This window comes from Arvicanthis niloticus, chromosome 9 (genome assembly GCF_011762505.2).
Source record: "Arvicanthis niloticus isolate mArvNil1 chromosome 9, mArvNil1.pat.X, whole genome shotgun sequence".
NCBI lineage: Eukaryota > Metazoa > Chordata > Mammalia > Rodentia > Muridae > Arvicanthis > Arvicanthis niloticus.
Genome location: NC_047666.1, coordinates 13,525,215 through 13,538,148, shown reverse-complemented (window position 1 = coordinate 13,538,148; position 12,934 = coordinate 13,525,215). Strand labels below are relative to the sequence as shown.

Here is a 12,934-nt window from a genome sequence, read left to right as displayed (position 1 = left end):
CTTATGTCTGATATTAGCATCCAAGGCTGAATTTTAGGTTAAAATGTTAATTTATTTTAAAGTTTTGCCCAGAACTGTTTGGTTAGACCATGGAAATGCAGCCCCACCAATAGACAACTCTGCCAGAAATCAGATTGGAACTATTTAGAACTGCTGTGTGTGGCCCTGAGAGATGTCACTGCAGTTGAGTGACAGCATGCTTGCTCAGACCTTGCTCAGACCTGCTGGGTTGGAGCTGGTCCTCGGCACCTCTGTACTGACTGACCCTTGTGCTTTATTGTCATTGCAGATTTGTCCCATATGTGCAGCGTTACCTGGAGGCGATCCTAATCATGTCACAGATGACTTTGCAGCTCATCTGACACTTGAACACAGAGCCCCTAGAGATTTAATATCCTTTCAGGAGGGTGTGCCGTTGGTATTGGTGCTTTGATGTTGTTGAGAATAGTAGTCTCAGAGAGAAACTAATTTCTAAGTTATTTTTGTTTGTTTGACCTTTTCATAAAAGTGACACTGTTGTTTGGAGACTCAGTGTGCTGCTTTAGGTTATAAATCGCCTTACTCAGTCTCTCAGCCATTGGAATTCTGTTCATATGAAAGTGTAAGTCAAGTCAACGTTACTCAACCTTTCTGTCTGCCAGACTTTACTCGTGTTCCATAATCCAGGCTAGACCCGGTAGGGAACCAAGTGCTGGTGGTTTTTCAGTCTGTAGCTCTGATCTTCACTCACAGTCCCTGCCTGCTTTCCTAACTGGAGACAGTTAGATTGAGGGAAGGTGGAGATATCTGGGAAAGTGAAGAAAATGGACCAAGCCTGAGAATTAGAGCCTGAGGAACTGACTGGCCTCAGACTCACAGATCCACCACCCACCTCTGCGCTGGGATTAAAGGTGGATATCTTCCACATCCAGCCGGGGCTTTTTAGTTGTTTTTTTGTTGTTGTTTGTTTGTTCGGTTTTTTTTTTAAATTGGGGTTGGAGAAGTAACTCGTTGCTTAAGGCTCAGCTGCTCTTTAGAGGACCCAGGTTTGATTTTGAACACTCACATGGGAGCTCACGCCCATCTGTCATTCCAGTTCCAGGGGATCTGACACCTTTTCCGACCTCTGTGGATAAGACCACATATGTGATAGATACATAGACATCCATGCAGGCAGAATACCCATACACATAAAATAGAACATTTTTTAAGATGGAAAAAAATCAAGTGGGCTAAAAATACCTAGGCTTTTTGAGTTACTGTGCACTTCATGGGGGAGGCTACAGATACTTGCCTGAATTTTTTTTTTCTTCACAAATTCTGGGACTTCTGATGATACAGTGTGTACATTCAATACAGATTGACCTGCACCATCTGAAACCACTTTGTAAGCCTTCTGTGAATGTCTTTGGTTAGTAAGGAAAGATTAAATTTTGAAAAGTACAGTAATATGAAAGGTATTTTACATATTTTTATTTTATTTTTTACCAAATTGTGAAACACAAAATGGCTACATTAGCAGATACCTGAAAGTACGTGGAGCTTTCAGAGCCCTCCAGTATCATGGTGTACTGCTGATTTTGTTGGGAGCAGTGTCTAGTGTATGCCTATGGGCAGCAGTTGATGGGTGTCTCCCTCTCACACAGCTCCTTCTGCTGACCTGTAGAACCAGGCTCTCATCCTGAACACCACAGTGAGCCCCGCCCACTGCAGCCACTTACTCTGGCTCCTCACCTTGTCCTTAAGTATTCCAGAACTGCCAGCCCAAACTAAAGCCCAGCAGGGGAAGGAAGCAAGGCAGCAGAAAGTTGCTGCTTGCCTTGCCTCTGTGGAAATACAAGGTTGACTTGTAGGGTTGGTTGGTTCGTTTTTGTTTTTATTTTTTTATCTTCATGATTTTGGTGGCTGATTGCTGCATAAGACCTTGTTCAGTTTGACTCACATTCAGTCCTGCCTGAGAAGAATAAGGCTTCTTCTAGAAATCTGCTTGAAGAGTGTTGTCTAACTCTATGTGTCTAGTGATAGAGCAATTCAAGTATTTTCATTTTAGCCACAGAGCTGGGAATAAAGATAGACAGAAATTAAAGCGGACATTGAAACGAGCCACATTTACAGACTTTAGATTATTCCACTTGCTTCTTTTCATTGTAGAGGATGAGTGTCTTTTGTTTATTGATACATAAAGTCCAGTGTTAAGATCACCATAGGTATGTGACCAGGCAGCTCTTTTGAACTCGTTCTGCCAGGGTTCCAGGTCCAGTACCTGGAAGAGCTTTTGGCCTTCAGCACATACAAAATCTATTCACTGCTTTTGTCTGTTTGATTTTATCTAGGTTTTTTGTTTTTTGTTTTGTTTTTTGAGTTTGGCCTCTGGCCTTTGTTTCCTTTGTTTTCCTGCCTTTGCCTCCTAAGCGTTAGGATTACAGGCATGCATGGATACAGGATTATATCATGCCTAGCTTATACCTGTTGTTTTTATAGTAAGTATCTTTTTTAGGATTAATGAGCCTCATAGTGTTGGAACATTTATATTCTAAGCTAAAGGTGCTATTTTAAGCTGCTTACAATTTCGGACTTCCCAACTAGTAAAAGCTCGATGTTTGGGGTTTTCTTCTAAATTGCTTACCCTTTCCTTAACCGTGAGTTACGATGAGTCGAGTGGTGTCCGACATGTACGTAGAATGTTTCACCCTGGTCGGGGGTTAGGAGGCCCTCGTGCTCGTAGATCAAACATGCACTTTACTAGCAGTTCTGCTGGTGGACTCTCTTCTTCTCAGAGTTCATACTCTCCAAGCAGTAGGGAAGCCATGGATCCTATAGCTGGTAAGTTTGTTTCCACGTCTTAACAAGGAAGGGGTTGGGGAGCTGCTTTAAAGGTGGTTTGTGTTTTACCTTTGCATCTAGTCCTGGGCTTGGATCCCTTCAGATACTTAGAAGTCTTACGACATTTGTAAGTGGACATGATAAAGTACTACTGCATCTCTCAAAGTCATTGGGGATAAGATAACACAGAAGAAGGGCTTAGGAAAGATTTCAGAGTGGAAGAAGGCCTTCAGAATTCCATGATTCCATCTTAAGGACTTAGGAACTCAGTAAGTTCTTCTTGGGAGGAAAGTAGGAATGTCTCCTCCTCACCATGATTTGAGAACATCCTGATTATTGAACACACTGAAGGAGGGTGTTAAGATACCTTGAACAGCCTCACTAAAACAAGAGTGGGTTTTACAAGGCCAGAGGCAAGTACTACAGGGACAGAGGACTTGCCTTGCAGAGCACTGTCAGGTACTCGGAAACAGCAGTGTGCAAAGATACTAGAGAGAAGGCAGAAGCCAGATAGAAGATCCACATTTATAAATGCTCCAGACACTGGGGTTTCATCCTGGTAACTCTTCTGATCAAGTGAGCAGAGATGAGTGAATAACTGATGCCACGGTGCCAGGCCCTGATCCAAGAACTAGAAATAAAGAATAGACCTGATGCTGTTTTCATGGTGCTTCCATTAACAGGTCTTGATTATGATTGGACCTGCTCTTGAGTGTAAATAATTTTTAAAGCCACCTTTTAAGTTCTACCTAAAGCAGGCTTAATTTTATGTAGGCTCACCTAGGTGTCGGACCCTTGGCTGAACTTGGGTATGTTGCATGAAGTTGCATTGTTTCGCAACACTTGATTTTCTCCACTGACAAAATGATAATGTGGCACTAGGTTTTCCTGTGTCAAGTTGATTGATCATACACATTTCCATTGGCAGAGCTGTTATCTCAGTTATCAGGAGTGAGACGTTCTGCAGGAGGACAGCTTAACTCTTCAGGCCCTTCCGCTTCTCAGTTGCAACAACTGCAGATGCAGCTGCAGCTTGAGCGGCAGCATGCACAGGCAGCCCGGCAACAACTGGAGACTGCTCGAAACGCAAGTCGGCGCACTAACACAAGCAGCGTCACCACTACGATCACACAGGCCACGGCCACAGCCAACACAGCCAACACAGAGAACAGCCCGCAGGCCCTCCACAACTCTCAGTTCCTGTTAACAAGGTACTGTATTTACTGGGGTAGCTCGGTTGGAGAAAGGATGTTTCGTTGGCACTATCCAGTCTAATAAGCTTTTCCCTTTTGTGTATGTGACTACATGCCTTAAAAACTGCCTTTGAGCATTACAGCTCATAGCCCTCTGATTAAAATATATATATTTAATATTCCCCCAGGAACACAAAAACTTAGTGTTTCAGGTAAAGTTGGTATTTACAAGGTATAGATCATCGTTAGAAGTGTTTTTCTTTCACATACTTCACATAACACTTAAAATACTGTATCATTTTATTTATATTTATACATTTTTATTAGCTAAATTTATTTAATAATGTCGCTTCTAATTTTATATTAAAGTCTGCTGAGACATATTAGAAAGAACAAAAGAGGGATTGACAGAGATAGCGCAGTGGTAGTTTTCACTGCACTAGCATGAGGACCTGAGTTCAGATCCCCACACCTATGTAAAAAGTGTGTTCTGTTGTCCCAGCCCCAAGAGGTGGAAACGAGAGGATCCTGGGAGGCCCCTGACACCAGCTGAGCCAGGTGGTAAGGTTCAGGTCTAGTGAGACAAGCAGCAAGCAATAGAAACAGTGAGTTTAGTTTAGTCTCCACAACATGAACAGGTCCACACACCTGTCTGTGCATGTGCTACACGTACAGATATGTACAAGAACAAAAGTTTCATAATATGGGGGGGGGGGGGGAGGTGCGGTGTTGTGTGTATGTGTCTGATTTCCCCAAGTTAGATTTAAATTCTTAGGATTAGTACCCAAAAGTAACTTTAAAACATGGCTTACTTGGGGCTGGAGAGGTGGCTCAGTGGTTAAGAGCACCATCTGCTGTTCCAGAGGTCCTGAGTTCAATTCCCAGCAACCACATGGTGGCTTTCAACCATCTGTAATGGCCCTTTTCTGGTGTGTCTGAAGACAGTGACAGTGTGTTCACATAAAATAAATAAATCTTTTTTTTAAAAAAATGGCTTACCATGGTATCAGTGATAGTCATTCATTACGTAGAGTAGACCATTCATCCACTGGTGGAAGTTCTCGTGTACTTCTAAAGCTACCCTTGAAGGTTAGGGATGTAGTTCTGTTATAGAGTGCTTGTCTTACATTCACAGGGATGCGCAGTCTGTAATCCTAGCACCTGACCTGTAATGCACTGAGAACAATCAAGGATATCCTCCCACACTGTGAGTTTGTGGCCAGCCTGGGACACATGAGACCCTATCAAAGGGGCTGAAGAGGTGGCTCAGACTTGGAGCCTTGCTTTTTTATTACTGAGGGGACCTAACTTCAGTTCCTAACACCCATATGACAGCTCACAAACTGTCCAGTGACTTGAGTTGAGAGGTTCTGACCCTGTCTTCTGGCCTCTTCGGGTACTAGGCATGCACATGATGCACTTATATACATGCAGACAAACACTCATTCACAGAAATACGTCGTCTTAAAACAGACAGTCACATGAAAATCAGTCTATGGAATAGCTAACTTGGGCTTGGGAGTGCAGCTCAGTTGGAGTAGTGCTTGCCCAGCATGCACAAGCCCTGGGGTGAGCCTCCAGCACTAAATGAACCAGCCATGCTGCTTTCCTGTAATCCATCAAGTGTTCAAGTGCCAGCCTTGGCTACGTGAGAATCACGTTTGTAAACTATAACATGTATGTATGCTGAATCTTTGGGACCTTACAAGAAACTATAATTTCTCCTCCTTTCTTCTTGCACTTGGTCCCTCAGTGCAGTGGTACATGTGCATAGGTAGGAGCAGAGTGCATAACCGAGTGCTTAGTAGGCATAGACTAAAAAGTGCTCCAGCAGGAACCCACGTGTAGAGCTCCAGCGTTGCCACTTAATGCATTTAGCCCTTAGACAAGTCATTTCCTGTCTTCAGTTTTATCATCAGTATCTCACCCAGGAATCCTGCCAGTTATGAGAGAGTATTATTAAAAATACTGATGATTGTAATTTACAGAGTAGTTTATCTTTGCGGTGGCCTTCATAAGGCCAGTGAGTGCCTCTTACCACCAGGCAGTGGTTCAGTGTCATCGGCAGAAGCTTCTGCTGGCTGCCATCATTCCTTCCTACAGAGACTGAACATCAGCAGTGCCTTTTGTGTCTTCCTGAAGCTGAACTTCCTGACCTGCCAGGGTGTGTCTTCCTGAAAGTTGGCTGCCCTCTGGGTGGCCTCTTGCCAAGAAAAGGACGTCTTTCCAGCCAGGCATGGAGGTTCATATCTGTAATCCCAGCATTGAGGAGGCTGAATGTAGAATCTCTTATGTACTGTGTGGAAGAACCATCTATCAATAAAAAACTGGGGGCCTATTAACTGGGGTAGAAAATAGAAGGTGAGACATCTGGGAAGAGTTAAGAGTAGGAGAATCATCCCAAATTCTACAGAAGGTAGGTACATAAAACTGAGGAGCGGTAACCAACTGTGTAGCATAGACCAGAATAAACATGTTATTTAAGTTACGAGCTATTGGGGAATGAGCCAAAGCTTTTGCCCTAGGCATTTATCCATATATAGGCGTATATGTAATTCTCAGGCTCATTATTTCTGGGAACAAAGAGAATTGTTAGCAAAGCTCACTGCTACCACTGAAGCCAGAGTTCAAGGCCAGCCTGTGGGATGTACTACAAGATTGTGCATCAAAAAGAGCTGACATGGTGGCCCACATCTTTAATCCCAGTACTCAGGAGGCAAAGACAGGTGGATCTCTGTGAGTTTAAGGCCAGCCTGGTCTACAAAGCAAGTTGTCAAGGAGCTGGAGAGATGACTCAGTGGGTAAGAACGCCTGCTGATCTTGCAGAGAACCAGAGTGATTTCCAGCACCTATATCAGGAGACTTAGAAAAGTGCCTGTGACTCCAGCTCCGTGGTATCCAGTGTCTTTCTTCATCTGGCACCCCACAGACACCTGTGCATGTGACTACATACATGTAATTTTTTTAAAAAGTCAGAAATCACAGTTTCTTGTAAGGTTCCAAAGATTCAGCATACATACACATACATTGCCCTATTTGGGTTTTTTGTGTTAGTGTATGTATGTGTTTTCTCTATCTTTCTAAATCCCAAACTACTCAGTTGAGTTAATCTGAAATTTTATTTCCTATGCATTTAAAAAAAGATTTTTTAAAAATTACCAGAGCATAATGTGCTGTCTCTTGGTGCTGTGTGTCATTAGACACACACTGACATCTGGAAAGACCGCTGTCTCCTGAAGCTGTAAACAGACGCATGACGACCTGCGATCTGCACACCTTCCTCTCCTACAGTTCCCTTCCAAAGGCTCACTGTAATGTAGGCTAGCCTTGAACTCATGCTCCTGCCTCAGCTTTCAGCAACAAGGCATGGTAAAATATGCCTATAATCCTTATAATTCTTAAGGTGGAGGTTCAGGAAGGTCAAAAATTCAGTCATCCTAGGCTACACAGTAGTTAAAGACCTATGGAGCCCATTTGGTTTGGGGTTCCTTGGAACTTGAACTGTTTTAGCTTACATTATGAACTTTGAACAGGACAAGCAACTGCAGCATCAACAGGAGCATTTCCTGCGCTCTGGGGTGCTCACGTTAAGTGTCTCAGTCAGAGTCCTGAACTAACTTCCCCACATACTTTAAGTTCTGTAGTTTATCTTCCCTTATCTGAGCCATGGAGCTAATCACTCTGGTGGTTTTTAACTGAGACTTTAAGCAAGTTAGTTGATCTCTGCTTGAGCTTCCTCTTTCTTTAAGATGGTAACCAGAATGATGCACACAGAACAGAGTCAGGCCTCAGTGTCAGTCACAGTGTGTGTTTCCCTGTGCTTTGGGGTGCCCTAGCCAGACAGCAGGAGCAGGGGCCAGTTGGTAAGCTTGCCTGTGTTCTTAGGAGGGGTGCCTGTCATGTGTGCCTCCGCCACCCTCACTGCCCGTCCCTTCTGTGCTGCCTTTCTTGATCCAGTGCCACAGCCGCTTGCTTTCATCGTGACTGCAGATAAAAAGAGATAAAATCAGTGCTGACAGTAAGCACAAGTTCCTGTAGTTTGGGGGTTCTTTAATGGAAGAACTTGAGCCATTTTAACGAGTTGGTAACAAGTAGAAGAATAATAAGTAGTAACCAGTAGTAAGTAGAATTTTCAACGTTTTTCCTGGCTTCAGAGTTCTGGGATTAAAGGCAATCACACGCCACCACACCTGGCTGAATTTTCAACTTTTAACATCTCTCCATGTTCCGTGCAGATGAAACTTGGCTTCACAGCCAGCCAGTGACTGTCATATATGTCTTGCAATCTTCTGGGAACTTGGTAGGAAAATGACAGGGTGGTCTGATGAGGTGACGTAACCAAGCCAGCAATCTGCTGTTAACCCCCAGGACCCACATGAAGGTGGAAGGAAAGAACCAGCCCCACAAACTCACACATGACCTGACTTACATACATTTACCATGGCACACACCCATTTAAAACAAGAGAGAAAGCCAGCATGGTGATGTGGGCCTTTAATCCCAGCACCAGAGACACAGAAGCATGTGGATCTCTAAAGAGTTCTAGGTCAAGTTTCCTGATCTTCATAGCAAGTTGCAGGCCACCCAGTAAGCCCCTGACCAAAACAGTGGGGAAGAATAAAAGAGAATGCATGGCACTCAAGTGCTTCCTTGAGTCTGTGCACACCTGACCTCAGGAAGAGTAAGATGGGAAAGAGAACTGTCCTCAGTGGGCGAGGACTCTGCTTGAGCTGCGTGTTCTCACTGCCTGCTCTACTGCCTCCAGGTGAGCCTGGGTGTGGGGCATTGCTCTTCCCAGGCATCGCTCAGCAGTTGCTTGCTTGCTTTGTTTTTTCAGAGGAATTTCTACCGGGGTTTTCTCCAAAGCTAGTCTGGGCTGTCTCCATGATTTAGTTTCTGTGTTTGCTCATTGGTTTTGTTTTGTTTTGTTTTGTTTTGTTTTGTTTCGTCTCATTGAATGTACTAACTCAGGTTTGCAGCACAGTGTGGGGATTTATCTGAACATAGCTGAGGTGTTGAGGTCACCAAACAAAGCATCCCACACAGACTGTAGGCCTCGGCCTCGCTGTCCGTTATTCATTGGCTTTTTACCAATAAGGCCTTTTCTTTTTCCCTATACAGGTTGAATGATCCCAAAATGTCTGAAGCAGAGCGCCAGTCCATGGAAAGCGAGCGTGCAGACCGCAGCCTGTTTGTCCAGGAGCTCCTTCTGTCCACGTTAGTGCGTGAAGAGAGCTCGTCCTCAGATGAGGATGATCGGGGGGAGATGGCAGATTTTGGTGCTATGGGCTGTGTAGATATTATGCCTTTAGATGTTGCTTTAGAAAACCTAAATTTAAAAGAGAGTAATAAAGGAAATGAGCCTCCACCACCTCCTCTTTGATGACCTCCCCACTCGCAGACAATGTCCTCTGTGCTGTATTTGCCAATGAAAGTGGACAACAGCTATCCTGGGTTTGTGTGGTGATTGTAATTTCAGGTCTGTCACTCTTGTTACATTGTGTACATTCAAAAGGAAGAGAGAAATATATATGATAATCATTTCCACTTAACTAATTTTTACTTCTAGCAGGTAAATGTAGGTAGCAGTGCAGGGTGATCTCTGCTTCCTGTACCTTGACATGCAAAAGGCTCTCCTAATGCTCCACATCCAAACTGAAGAGGAAATTGAAATCTCTAATGAAGCTGCTGTGTGTATTTATGAATATTAATGAATAAAAACTGCTTGGATGGTTTACCTAACCTACTGCATGAGGTTCTTTGCAGCGTGCATGAGTTTCAGTGGCCTTGTTATTTAAACATTAAATACAAGGAGTCAAACTTAAACAAATAAAATTTAAAAATAAAATACAAAGCCCAAAGCTTTCCCAATGTTATTGAATGGTTACTGGGCAGAGTAGCTTTTGACTCACGTCTGCCTGGCTCACCCTTAGACATGTGCCTCCTACGCACAGAGCCAGCTCTGCAGTGGAACCGGGGCCTAGCCAGGTGTGGCACTCCACTGTATGACTGTCCTGTCTCTGACTCGTCACCAGAAGACACACTAGTAAAGGCAGGGTCCTCTGCAGGGCAACTGTGTGCCCTTTAGACAAATCCTGTTTGTGTTTGTTGGAAGTTTTTACTTTTTGTGGTTTAAATCTTTTTGATTGTTAGACATGTTCATTCAGGTGTGGATGGGTTTCATTTATTCACTGTTTAGCGAAGTTAACCTGAATTATGTTGTCTTGTTTTTAAAATTCTCACATTCTCAATCATACTTTGTGCTATTTATGTGGTTTGCTGAGACAGATCAGTATCAGGGGAGCTTTGAGGGTTTGCATTTGCCTTCCCAGATCTCATCAATACCAACCAAATTCTTAATGCTAATTTTAGCACCTTTTATTTATTGGGTTTTTTCCTGGCATAAAAAGTAAAGTCTTTTAATTAAATCATGCCACCTATATGCCTATGTTATTAATCCTGTGTGTTTAAGAAAAAAGTAGAGCCTCCTTGGGTTGTCAGGGTGTGGCAGATGGGTGCTTTCTGATTGTTTCCGATTTTCCACAGTAGCTCCTGGAAGGAGGGGGCAGTGGGTCTGGGGGATGGGGCGGTTTTGGAATGTAAATTTAGGACTTTTAAAAAAGATGCACAGCTTCTGATCAATTTCTGTGAGACTTAATCTAATCATGTCTGACTCCGGGCCTCTTCCCTGTGAGCCATTCTCTGTTGGCTCTCCTCTCTCCCGTCATCTTGTCCTTCCCTGTTTCTTCATGACAAGCATACAGACTTGAACACCCTCAGGTGTTCTCAAGAACTGTGAAGTCCATGTTCATCCAAATCTACCAAACAAAGAAGCCACCCTCCATGTCTAAAAAACTGTCGCTTCTCCACGGAAACTTGAGACTCCACCAGCTTCCAGACACAGTAGTTTTCTTTAGGCTTTGATGGAAATCTTCTAAAGGAACTGCCCTCACCGGGCTCCTGGTACACCAGAAGTCAAGGCCAGTGGGGTTTTCTTTTTTTAATTGGTGGTTGAGAAGTTTCAGAAGTCCGTTTTCCAGCTGTGGTCATTTCAGACACATCTGCACATAACTCACACATTTCAATAAAGCATTTTCAAGACTGTTGGCCACTCGAATTTCTTTGGTGTTGGATTAACCTGACCATCATTCAGAGAATTTTTTTACATCTCAAATGCAGTATTTTTTGCTTTTTGTGCTAAACAGAGTTACTGGTTTTGTGTGGATGTATAACTTGGGATGTGAGAAAGAATAACTGCCAATTATGTACTTTCCCTTTTCTGCACAAATTCTGGGAAGACTTAAGATCCTTCATTTTCAACATGGTTTTAGGGAACAGCTGTAAGTCTTTTCAGGGCAGTTTAATTTAGAAAATGAAGTTAACACTTCACAAGGCCTAGTGGTTCATAAGATTCCATCTCATGTAGAAAATTGTATATTAATTATTTTTCTCAGATATTTTACAAATACCTCACCTCATCCTGTATGTAACCTATAATAATGTATTATTTTAGGGTAGAAAGACACAGATTATCAATATAAAATATATTTAAGCCCTTCGAATTCTTGTGTCCTTTTTCTTTAGTTTCTGAATCAACATGACATTATTGGATGTACTTAAATGAGTTACTTTGAGTCTGCAGGAAAGAACCAGATCCTGACTTTGGAGTGTCCAGGTTATAAATGTGACCCTTCTACAGCTCTTGCCTTTACTTTCTGTTCGGAACAAATTGTGCTCAAGGTATTCTAGAAGGAGCTTAATTTCATGACTTATAGAAATCAAAAATACATATGTGTCAGAGTGTGTATGTGGCGCCCTGTGATGTGGCGCCCTGTGATGTGGCGCCCTGTGATGTGGCGCCCTGTGATGTGGCGCCCTGTGATGTGGCGCCCTGTGCCTGTGTACGGTGTGCAGGATGTGCACTGCACTGAGACTCCAGACGCATCCTGAGATTCAGAACTCGAGGAAATAGTTAACCCTCCTTGTACTTGTACGTCTTTCATTGACTTTCTTACGGTTCAGCTCTAAGAAGGAAAGGGCAATCATGGCCACAGTCATAATACGATAAATTGGATCCTAGACTTGCTGAACAAAGTAGTCTGGTGGGGGTGGCTTGTTTTGAATTAGTTGTGGTTTGTAGGGAGGGGGTCTAGTTTGTTTTGCTTAGCGATGAGGTTAAATGGAGCCAGGCTGGCCTCCAACTCATTAAGCTGCAGAGGACTATGAGCTCCTGAGTCCTGGGATTACAGTTCCACACAGCTACAAAGTGCTGGGTTCTTTGTTTGTTTGTTTGTTTGTTTGTTTGTTTGTTTGTTTGTTTTTGAGCAGCTTTACCTGTGTAGCCCAAGATGTCTTAGAACTAGCCCTGTAGACCAGGCTGGCCTCGACCTCGAAGATCTGCCTGCCTCTGTCTACTGAGTACTAGAATTAAGAGTTGTGAGCCGCCACACCTGGCTATAAAGTAGTGGATTCTTTTGAAAGAAATACTACTTCCGTGGCCTCCAAATATAGTTTGGGATAGCTTGTGCCTTCTCAGCCCTCCATTTTCCCCTCCCAACAGTTCTTAGTAATATAGTATTTCCAGTAGTAACCAGTAGCTTTTCACATGTCACCAAGCCTCTTGTGTCTGCTGATCTGTGGCCCCATCTTCAAACAGAAGAGTTGAAGACTCCGGATGGGACCTACATTTATTTCCCAGAAGGCTGGGCCTCTGGCAACAGACCCCTTGCCTTTCTAATGCTGCCTACGGCCATAAGGAAGTAGATGTTGCTGGGAACATAAAGATGAAATGAGAGAAAGGAAGGAGTGGTTAGAGACCCAAACCTTAGGATCCCTGCAACTGATGGCCTTACTGTTAAGATGTCACCTGTGACAGGTGTGTAGTGCAGGTGCCACAGCTCTGCAACTGAGAGGGTGTGGGTGTGAGAGAGAGAGAGAGA

General features: G+C 43.5%; 1 protein-coding gene across 4 annotated transcripts in view; it reads left to right on the top strand.

Annotated features, from left to right (window-relative positions):
* Window positions 1-11,101, top strand: part of Kcmf1 (potassium channel modulatory factor 1) — a 61,940-nt gene extending 50,839 nt beyond the window's left edge. For all 4 annotated transcript variants that reach the window (XM_034511693.2, XM_076939924.1, XM_076939925.1 and 1 more), the window contains exons 4-7: window positions 290-391; window positions 2,628-2,802; window positions 3,731-4,013; window positions 9,117-11,101. In XM_034511693.2, coding sequence (XP_034367584.1) covers window positions 290-391; window positions 2,628-2,802; window positions 3,731-4,013; window positions 9,117-9,378 — 822 coding nt within the window. In that variant the 3' untranslated portion in view covers window positions 9,379-11,101. The remainder of the gene's footprint in view (window positions 1-289; window positions 392-2,627; window positions 2,803-3,730; window positions 4,014-9,116) is intronic.
* Window positions 11,102-12,934: the final 1,833 nt, after the last annotated feature.